General features: G+C 41.7%; 1 protein-coding gene and 1 long non-coding RNA gene across 2 annotated transcripts; both read left to right on the forward strand.

Moving 5' to 3' along the window:
* Positions 1-3,412: 3,412 nt before the first annotated feature.
* Positions 3,413-4,733, forward strand: LOC148113619 (vomeronasal type-2 receptor 26-like). The gene has a single exon (XM_087894411.1). The coding sequence runs from the start codon at positions 3,413-3,415 to the stop codon at positions 4,313-4,315; it is 903 nt and encodes a 300-aa protein (XP_087750537.1). The 3' UTR covers positions 4,316-4,733.
* A 3,476-nt stretch (positions 4,734-8,209) lies between these two features.
* LOC132709802 (uncharacterized) lies at positions 8,210-10,147 on the forward strand. Its single transcript, XR_009620787.2, has 2 exons — positions 8,210-8,425; positions 8,927-10,147. It is a non-coding gene; the product is annotated as an uncharacterized LOC132709802 (long non-coding RNA).
* The last annotated feature ends 1,277 nt before the right edge of the window (positions 10,148-11,424 follow it).

Here is an 11,424-nt window from a genome sequence, read left to right on the forward strand (position 1 = left end):
TAAAGTTATGGTTGGACATCCCAAATTCCATCAAGTAGATAAGTAGGATTCTAAAATTCAAAACTTTAGAAATTTAAAATTTCATGGAGTAGGAACTCAGAGGCACAATTAAGGCTGTGATTTTTATTTGTGTTCTACTTGTATAAAGCTAAATATTAAATCTCACAGTAGGTATTTTTAAAATCCAGACTGGTGAAGGGAGGGAAAAGCTGAGATGAAACCAACTGCATTATCTAGGAAGCGTCAGAAAAATTTCCAGGTGCTGCATTGTATTTCACGGTCCTTTGACTTGTGCTACTTTATGTGTGCAGGTAGATTAGAAGATAGTAGTATCTTGAATTCTAACCTGGTTTATCAACAGGTCTTGCCCCGTTCAGTGTGCAATGATCCCTGCCCTGCTGGCTATCAGAAGAAAAAGAAGGAAGGCGAGAAATTTTGCTGCTATGATTGTGATCCATGTTCTGATGGGAAGATGTCAAATATGTCAGGTAAATTGTTCTTTATTCTCTTCTCTTCTCTTCTCTTCTCTTCTCTTCTCTTCTCTTCTCTTCTCTTCTCTTCTCTTCTCTCCTCTCCTCTCCTCTCCTCTCCTCTCTTCTTTTCTCTTTTCTCTTCTCTCTTCTCTCTTCTCTTCTCTTCTCTTCTCTTCTCTTCTCTTCTCTTCTCTTCTCTTCTTTACTCTACTCTACTCTTCTACTCTACTCTACTCTACTCTACTCTACTCTACTCTACTCTACTCTACTCTACTCTACTCTACTCTATGACATATTATATTTTTCACTGCAAAATTCACCAGACGGTAAATTACTTTTATTTACTTCACAGGGCTTTACAGCCCTCTCTAAGCAGCTTACAGAGTCAGCATATTGCCCCCAACAATCTGGGTCTTTATTTTACCCATCTTGGAAGGATGGAAGGCTGAGTCAACCCTGAGCCTAACAGTCAACTGAAGTAGCCTGCAGTAAAGCACTCTAACCACTGCGCAACCTCGGCTCCTACCATGGAGCTGATTTGCTTGCTTCATTTATTCCAATATAAATTCTCATACTAGATGATTTCAGTTGGCTGGAAACATAACATCCAATAATACCACAGTGAAAAGATTTCAGCTAATTCCTAAAATGAACAAAAAGAACATTAGATAGAGGCCCTGGATTAAATTGTGCCCATGCAAATCTCTCTTCTCCAGGTTTCCAGCATTTAGTCTGGTTTATAGATGATCTGAGGGAAATTGAAACTGGAAAAGAGAGATCTAGAATGTTGCTGGCATTCAACAAAGGATGAACTTGATCTAACAAGGGTTAGAGTTGCAATTAAGATCTACCTTAAGATGCTTAGGGCTGTGCAGTGCCAGTACTTATCCACACTTACTGCATCGGCAGATTGCTCCCCCACAATCTTAGCCCTGTTTCATATCTCACAGGCCCAACGAGTGAGGAGGGAATGAATAAAATATTGCAAGAGTGTGCAGAGGCAATTTTGTCGCATTTGTCAGATGCAATCACTGAAATTTATTGGCATTCCTGATTGGACATTGGCCTTGATGGAGGTCCAGAGAAGTTTCCCGGGGAGAATTCTTGCAGGATTATTTAGGAATGGTTTGAACCTGTTGGAGCTGAGGATGTGGAGAGAGTTCTTGGGATTGTGAGCTTAATCATCTGTTTTCTAGCTCCATGCCCAACTTGGGTTGTAAAAGTGGCCCAAAGACAGAGACAGATGGACGACAGGCAGGCAGGCAGGCATGCACGCACGCAAACAGATAGACAGATAGATAGATATAGAGAGGGGGAAGGGGACAGAGGTGGCATTCAGCTGGTTCGGAGCGGCATAAAGACATCCTATTTAGCCATGTTTTCGAGGCTGGGTTCGTGCGCGGAAGGCCGGGCGCATGTATGGAAGGCACGCGGGGTGAACCGGTGGTAAGCATTTCTGAAACCCATCACTGTTAGGGGAGGTGTGTGTGTGTGTGTGTGTGTGTGTGTGTGTGTGTGTGTGTGAGAGAGAGAGAGAGAGAGAGAGAGATTGACCATGTGATTGAAGTCCAATACCATGTTTTGCATGCATGTAATACAGTGGTGGTGTCAACTTTGGAAGCCATATTAGGCTGGAAGCTTCAATGCTGCCACCTTCTCATGTGTGGGAAAGTAGGAGGGGGGATTAAGGAGAGGGGTTGTTAGTGGACATAATAACATTCTTCCTGTCGGTCAAGGTCAGGGCGATCCAGCATCTGGAGAAGGAGTGGTCAGGGGGCTGGGTCGAGATGGAACGGATGTTGATTGGAGCATGTGATTGAATGGAGAGAAAGGGGATGGTTTTGGGGATTTTGACTTACTGAGGGAAAAGCCGGGCTTTTCAGATTCGGGTTTTCCCAGATGTGCCACTTTGCCTATTCTAGTAAAGAGAACGTTGGAAAATGCTTGCTTCCGCATCTTTATTTGGAATTGGGGTGTCAGGTTTCGATGCTATCTCAAAATAAATGAATTTCCAAACTGCCGATCTTTAAGGAAATTTTCTCTTTATTGAGCATAGTGATCTGTCCCTGGCTCTTTCGCGGTCAGTACTGACCTCTGCCCCCCAAGCCCTCCCTTTCCGATCCCCAATTCTCTGCATCTCATTGGCTATCTTCCAAGCCACTCTCCTCATCCCATCTCTGTCAGATCACAGGAATGTCCCCCTCCCATCTCCGAGGAAACAGGATCTTCAAAGGAATTAAGTAGGCAAAAGTTCAAGCTTCTCCTCTCCTTTCAATATGTCAGCACTGGAACGCTGACATGGGATTTTTCTGGAATGCTGACAGGTGGGTTGCTACCGGTTCAGTCCGGATCTTGCGAACCGGTAGTAACGGTGGCAGGAGGCTCTGCCCACCCACCCAGAAGTCATCATGGATGGTCTGCACATGCGCAGAAGCTTCTGCACATGTGCGCTCCCACTAGCAAAGGTAAGTGGAACCCACCCCTGATGTAATAAATATGACACCATTTGAAAATGTGCAGGATTTCAGTAGCAGTGTTTTAATAAATGACAAGCCTTCAATCAAACATTTGTGCCTATCATTTGGGCATTTTGGAATACCTCTCATATGCATCCATGCATAAGACTTGGAGAAGGAAAGACTGAAGAAAGTTTATGGTGCTAACAAAGTATGAGTACCACTAATACAGAATATTCCTACCTCAACAGATTACTTTTATTCTCATCTAATGATCAAATCCAGCCCTTTTTAAAGTTAACTACTTTAACGGGGGGAAGGATTCAAATCTGAGAATTCTGAAACCAAAATTCTGAGGTTTAAAGGGTAGACTTTGTGTGGTTAAGTCTGAAAAGTATTGATCGAATCTAATTATTCACTTGGTGCTGCATCAATCATGATGATTAGATTCCATGTTTCATAGCCTCTCTCTTACTTGCAGACATGATTGCCTGTTCTGAATGTCCAGAAGATCAATATCCAAGTAAGGACAAAGTTCGATGCATCCCCAAAATCGTAACTTTTCTAACTTTTGAAGAACCTTTGGGGATCAGTTTAGTTGTGGTTGCTGTTTTATTTTCAGTCATTACCATGCTCATACTTGGAATATTTATTAAGTATAAAGACACCCCTATGGTTAAAGCTAACAACAAGGACCTCACCTACACCCTCCTTATCTCCCTTCTGCTTTGCTTCCTCTGCTCTTTCCTCTTTGTTGGGAAACCTCTTAAACTGATTTGCTTCCTTCGACAATCCATGTTTGGCCTTATCTTCTCTTTGGCCATTTCTTCTGTGTTGGCCAAAACCATCATGGTCATTGCAGCTTTCATGGCCACCAAACCAGGGTCCAGCATGAGAAAATGGTTGGGGAAAAGACTGTCCTTCTTAATAGTTTTTTCAGGCTCCTTCATTCAAGCAGGCATTTGTCTGGCATGGATGATCACTTCTCCCCCCTTTCCAGAACTTAACATGAAATCAATGACTGAAGAGATCATAGCAGAATGTAATGAAGGGTCTGTTGTGATGTTTTATCTTGTTTTGGGCTACATGGGATTTCTGTCTCTGGTCAGCTTCATGGTGGCTTTCCTGGCTAGGAACCTGCCAGACACATTCAATGAAGCCAAGTTCATCACTTTTAGCATGCTGATGTTTTGCAGTGTTTGGTTGTCCTTTGTTCCCACCTATTTGAGCACGAAAGGAAAGTATATGGTAGCCGTGGAGATCTTCTCCATCTTAGCTTCTAGTGCTGGGTTATTGGGGTGTATCTTTTTCCCCAAATGCTACATTATTTTGCTGAGACCTGACCTCAACAGCAAAGAGCAACTTGTAAAGAAAAAGCATTTCTGACTATTAAATGGTGGCTACCTATATTTCTAGTGTGAAACAGAAATGGTGATCCTTTTCTAAGAATAAAGCAAGTCTTATTAGTTGCATCCATTTTACCAGTATTTTTTATGTATAACATTATAACAGTGTTTGTCACACTCTTATAGCAATAGAAATAGTCAACGCATTTAGACTTATATACCACTTCATAGTGCTTTACAGCCCTCTCTAAGCAGTTTACAGAGTCAACATATTGCTCACACCATCTGGATCCTCATTTTACCGACCTCGGAAGGATCGAAGGCTGAGTCAACTTTAAGCTGGTCAGGATCGAACTGCTGGCCATCAGCAGAGTTAGCTTGCAACACTGCACTCTAATTACTTCGCCACCGTGGCTCCTCCTTTTGAACGAAAATGGAAAATAAAATCTTTCACTGTATAATGAGTGATTCTGCTTTTAATCAAGTGTTTTCTTATTTAGTTCTGATTATTTCCATAGCCAATTGGATCTTCTTCAAAAAAGATGCATTTGGTAACTGAAAAGAATGTGTACTATCTGGGTAATATATTTTAGCTTTTATCATCCTGAAGCAGAGAAGAGAAAAAAGGAAGTAAGGGAAGTGGGGGAAATGTTATAAAAAGAAAATTCTTAGCAGCAGTTACAAATAAATTCCTAAAGTAAATTTACAATACACATTTCTCTGTCTATGGTTATGACATCCAGATAATTCTCAGTACATGGCCATTCATTCAGCAACTGTTTGGAGTAATGATGGTGTTGAATGAATGACCCATGCTCAAAGTTATGGTCATTGCACAACCCAGGATCATGTGATCAGAATTCAGGAGCCTCCATTCAATGACCACAGAGTCATGTTAACCCACTGAACCCCCCACCAACATGACCCCTTTTGACTGTCCCTTGTGACTTTTGTCTCTTGTTGCTCCTCCTTTGGCAACTTTGGTTGAGGAAAAATGAAAAAGACCCCCTTGCAAAGAGTTCTTATGGGGCTAGGACAAAGAAAGACAATAGTACTACCATGTTTTCCCAAAAATGGTATGCAAGTTTTGGTGTATTTGGGTCTTTTCCCGTGTAAAATTGAGAGTATCTTGGTGACCTCGTCGAAACGTCGCCAAGATACTCTCAATCTTACACTGGAAAAGACCCGAATACACCAAAACTTGCATATATTATAAATATATAATTTATATTTTGCTGATAAATAAATAAAGGGAGACTAGTATAGATCTATTTCAAGCTATTTAGCTGTCATCAGTTAGCCATACCCTTACTTGGATTCGAAGTTGGGCTGCCTGCATGTTAGGCAGTTATATTAACCTCTGAGCCACAAGTTCTTCTCCCTTCATCAACTTGAGCCAGGGGGGAGATTAGAAAGGCCTGACATTCCCGCTATGGACCGCTTTTTTCCTCCTCTTCTTGCGTGAACATCAAAGCAACGTCCCCCACTTCCCCATGCGAGAGGCTGCCCAACTCTGGGTGTGCAGACTGGCTGTCCAGATGCTCATTTAAATGTCCCACACAGCCAAATGGCCATGGAAAAGTAATCTTCCATGAAACACCCGGGATAAAGGGGCGGGACAAGAATGCTGGTAGACCAATGGTGGGAGAGGAATGCCAGTAGAGATCCAGCTGAGTAAAAGTGCCCATGTTAGGTCAGCCATGGTGGAATGCCCGAGAAGAAGAACTGGGTGTGTTAAGGCAGTCATGTTCAATTGTCTCATTTTGTCCCTGAGGACCCTGGTCAAGCATTGCTTATATGCCATATCCTGAATAGAAGGAAGTTGACTTCCAATCATCTTTTCTGCTGTCCTCACCACTCTCTGCACAACCTTCCTATCCAACACAATAATACTCTCAGGGTTCCAAGTAATACACCCAATGGAATCAAAACTCCAAGGCAGGCATATTCCTCAAAGTATAGATTTATTAGGCATGTCATATTGGTACATCTGGGGAAACCCGACTATAAACCCCCCTCGGGTTTCCCCCTAGTTAAAAGTATAGTTTTCTTCCCCCTGCCCATGCAGTCCATCACATGGTCCAATCAGGTCACAGTCCAAGGGCCACCTCCTCGCACTGTCAGCACTCCAAGCTGCATTCACTCCAGTGGTAACATAAGAAGGAGAAGGTGGGGGCATCTGGCAAGAGGACGCTTGACTTTTCACCTACTTATTTTCCCTGGAGATACTATCCCCTAGGAGATGGGTTGGGAGGGGGGAAATTCCTTTGAGCTGAAGTAGTAGATAACAGCAGAGTGACTTGGAAGATGGCCAATGAGAAGCAGAGCAGTGGGGAAAGGAAAGGGAGGGTTTGGACCAGGAAGTCAGTATTGGCTGCAACTGAGTCGCAGTTTTCAATTGTTGTGCCTAATAAATGAAAGATTTTGATCAAGGACTATTTGTTTGAAATGCAGTTTATTTGAGACGACACCGAATCTTGACACACACCTGGTGGGAACGTCCTTGGTTCTCAGAGGAAAGAATTTTATTTTGGTTACAATCCCCTTGCTATCTCTACCTCCTCCCTCCCGTTCCCACAACTCGACTCATCTCCACTGTGGCAACCCTGAAGGTGCTAGGAGAAAATGGCTCCAGGCCTGACAAATACAGTTGAACTTCAAGGAATGTTCAAAGATCACCAGAAAAATTGGGTGGATAAATGATCTCTGTTTTCCTAAAGCAGGGGTGTCAAACTCAATTTCACTGAGGGCCGCATCAGGGCTATGGTTGACCTTGAAGGGTCTGGGCAGGTGTGGCTGACTGGGTGGGTGTGGCCAGCTTGACACCACTCCCCAAATGTTTCTTTTTTGCATTGGGTAGACCGGGCCGAAGCCACACAGGTAGACTGAGCTGAAGTGATACAGATAGACTGGGCCAAAGTGACTCACCAAGGCGACACAGAACAGCCCCTTACATTTTCCACGACAGCTCCATGGGCCGAATCTGAGCACATTGCGGGCTGGCTGTGGTCCATGGGCCTTGAATTTGACATCCCTGACCTAAGGTATAGTGAAGCTATAGAATTATGTATGACTTCTTAACTATGACTAAGGCCAAGGAAATCCAGGTTGAACTCCACCTTATGACTTAGTGGGGGACTTAATAGAGTTCAAAGATAGCGCACCAGGAAAGCTCCTTCAAGACTTTGGAGGACAGGTAGGATAGATCTTCAAGAAAAAATAAGTGCCAAGGAAAAGGTAAACCAAGACAAACAAGGTGTATAGCACATACACTAATTTTGCACTTTGTATCAATATTTTTTACAGAAGAGTAAGGAATCCTACAGCCGCATTTTCAGTGACTCTTTTCAGGTTAATTCTGTTCGGTGATGGCCTGCAGAGAAATATTTAGAGAAGCTACCGATCATAAGCATTTATTTTGTGAAGGATCCCATGGGGAATGGTTAAGTTTACAGAAATAATTATATAACATTGTTTTAGGTGGCAGCTATTTAAAGAGCTGATAAAGATGGTCGTCTCAAAAGGTGTAATATAGCTCTCCAAACCCAGGAGGTTCCATTGCAGAGGTGACTGTCTGTCTATTGGCAATTAACCTAAATGACTATCATTGTAGCTTTATGACACAGCTGCCACAGCTTTCCAGGAAATAATTCGTAAATCAGTCTTGAAGAGTTTATAAAAACTTTTGCTTCTGTAACCAAGAGAAAACAGGCAGGCGAGTTCTTATCTCTTTGCTCGTGGTTTTCGTTGACTGGAGCGTGCTTCTCCATCATACTTTGCTAATCTTTTTGATGTGAACCCATTGAATGAGAGAACTGATACAGTTGCATGTGTTAGCTGAACATGTCCTTAGATGTTGTAGTTGGTGGAAAATAGTCTCACCAAATGTAACCCTGGGATTGTAGCTAGACACAAGGAAGCCTCTTCTAGAGACCATGCTGAGGGTAGCGATCATACTGTGGTTGCTGATTGACATGAAGTGCCAGACAGATGCCGCATCTTGCTCCGGAAGTGATCTCTCTCCTATCCTTCATGAGTGGTATAAACCAGGAAAGTTCCTCATCGGCGGGATTACAGCTCAGATTGCCTACGTACTAAAGCAACATTCTTTTGATGAGCATCCTTTGCAGAATTCATTTATACCACCCCTGTAAGAAATTCTCTTTTTCTTTTTTCCTTCCTCTCCACATGTCGTTTGAAACTGCAAAACAAAATGAAAGAAAACAAAAAGATTCAAGGATGTTCTGGTAAACTAAGCAGAGAATATTGCAAGTTTTCACACCCATTTTTAAGAGCTTTGTTTGTATTTTTCCCCAAGTTTTTTATTTTTATTTTTTCAAATATATCAAACAGTGTGGTCCCTGGGTGTCATACATTCTAATAAAGTTACTCATAATTATTACATTCAATCAACTTATGTTTTTCTAATAATAATACACATTTATCTTAGGTTGCAATCTCTCATTATTCAATAATTCCATGTTTTCTATTACTTTTATTTTATTATATAAAAATGTATACACTAATATTCCCCCTTCTCTTATTTCTATTACTTATTCTAGCTTTTAATCATGTCACCCTTTATTTAAAAATGTTTTCTTTCTATCCTATCTAATTTCTAATCATGTCACCTACCTTCAAAAAAAGAAAGAAAAGAGAAGAGAGATAGAGGAGAGGAAAAGCAAATCAGAACAACAAAAACGAAAAGTCATCTATCCATCGTCTCTTGCCTGCTTCAATACTTTAATTGCTATGCTTTAAAAGAAAGAGAGAGAAAAGGAAAAGCAAATCAGCACAACAAAAAAGAAGAATCATCTATCCATCGTCTCTTGCCCGTTTCAATACTTTAATTGCTATGCTTTTTTTTTTTTTACTTGCCTCCCAAATTCCTCCCTTTATCTCTGTCTGCATCTGCTTCTTTACTGTTCAATCTAGGTATTTCTCCCACCTCTACCCTCTCCCACTGCCTAGTTTCCAAAATTTCTACCCAGGCCCCTGTCTCCCTTTCAGACATATCTTCCAACTCTCTTAATGTATTTTCCCCCGGTTGAATTAATCATTCACTGTTATTTTCATTGTTATCTCCTCTTTGTCTCTAAGAGCTCTATTTGTAATCAGACATTGTTTCGACGGTGTATCAGCTTCAAAGAATCTTTTGGAATCAGCTTCAAATGATCTTACTGGAATCTCAATTTTATTATGTTTTTGTGGATCAGGTTGACTGATCACTGTGAGAGCCTATCAAATAGGGGTCCCCTATCTGTATACCTTTAATGCTGTACCTATCCCAACGCCCTGTGCCCCGAGCCTGCCTACATGTATTACCTGAAGGTATATTTAACCTGCATTTTTATCTTGTCTTATATGTCATATTGGAGGAATCACTGTTATGAGGTTGTTCTGGGGGTCGCGGATCCATTACCCAGATCCACGTTGATTGGAATATAAACAAAAATCAATGTAGCCTGTGTGATGAGCCTGTGCCCCCAAAGTATGTGGAAATAGTGCTGTGTATGTGGAAATTATGCCTTGCAAGCAGGACAGCTGCTTAGCTGGCACATTGTGGTGGGCTAAGATCGTGGGAAATGAAGAACTAAGGTTGGTCACCTATATAAAAATTGTAATGTTGTGACAGTTAGGTTGAAGGGGGTAGCAACTACCCCTGTTGTTACGGCAGAATGGCAAAATCCAGAAAGTCATGTGGGACTATGGTCTTCCGGTATAAAAGGACTAAGATGAGATGTGGAAGTGGCCAATTGGCCTCAAGCCCTCCCTTTTGAACTGCTTGTCCAATTGACCCTCATTGCAATGTGATTTCTGTGTAAGTGTTTGCTATTTTACCTTAAAATTCAATAAACCTCTGAAACTCAAAGTGAGACTTTTGTAGTGTGCTGTCTTTTCAATTATTATTAATTGCAATTATGCTCATGGTCAGATTTCCCCCCCCGACATCATTAAAACCTATATAGTAACAGAATAGCTGGTAAGGTCGCAATGGATATGATTCAGGGCATTAGAAGTGTTGTGTGTAGTGTTGGGAAACAATAGTGATCAGGGTTGGGATTCACATAATTTACCTACCGGTTTGCCCAGCACCAAAAATGCTTTCCTTACACGCGCGGCTTCCATGCATGCTTATGGCTAGAAAATGTGGCTAAATAGAACGGCATAGTGTCGGCGTGGGTGGGCAGCCCAGCTGCAGGTCGCTACTACCGGTTAGCCCGAACCGGTCTGAATCAGCTGAATACCACCTCTGATAGTAACTGGTTGCTGGCTGCTGATTCAACCCTTGCACAAAATGACCAAAAACCCTCTACGCAATTCAGACAAAATTGCAAATACAGAGCAGTGACTTTGGAGAAGCGGTTGACCACATTTTTTTTCCAACTGCCTCCCTTGGACTCAAATTCCACAGTGTCTCGTTGTCCACATCGAAGTCTGCCAATTGCATACTCCAAATAAATTATCAACAGGATCTCACATTAATCATAAGAAGAAGAATCTTTCTGTTCTCCAGCTCTACAACTGACTTGCCCTTCACAGTTTTGGTGAAAAGTGCATCTAGTTTTGGTTCGCCACAATGTAAAAAAAATGTGGAGACTCTAGAAAGAGTGCAGAGAAGAGCTCTTTAACTTATACATATTTTGTATTTTATGTGTTACATTTTATGTCGTATCGTATACCTTATTTTAATTGTGAAGTGTTAATACCACTTTATAATGCCTTGGTAAGGCCACACTTGGAATACTTCATCCAGTTTTGGTTGCCATGGTGTAAAAAAGATGTTGAGACTCTAGAAAGAGTGCAGAGAAGAGCAACAAAGATGATTAGGGGACTGGAGGCTAAAATATGTAAAGAATGGTTGCAGGAACTGGGTATGTCTAGTTTAATGAAAAGAAGGACTAGGGGAGACATGATAGCAGTGTTCCAATATCTTAGGGGTTGCCACAAAGAAGAGGCAGTCAAGCTATTCTCCAAAGCACCTGAGGGCAGGACAAGAAGCAATGGGTGGACATTAATCAAGGAGAGAAGCAACCTTGAACTAAGGAGAAATTTCCTGACAGTTAGAACAATTAATCAGTGGAACAACTTGCCTTCAGAAGTTGTGAATGCTCGAACACTGGAAGTTTTAAAGATGTTGGATAACCA

Source organism: Pantherophis guttatus, chromosome 4, assembly GCF_059756535.1.
Source record: "Pantherophis guttatus breed Tessera chromosome 4, ASM5975653v1, whole genome shotgun sequence".
NCBI lineage: Eukaryota > Metazoa > Chordata > Lepidosauria > Squamata > Colubridae > Pantherophis > Pantherophis guttatus.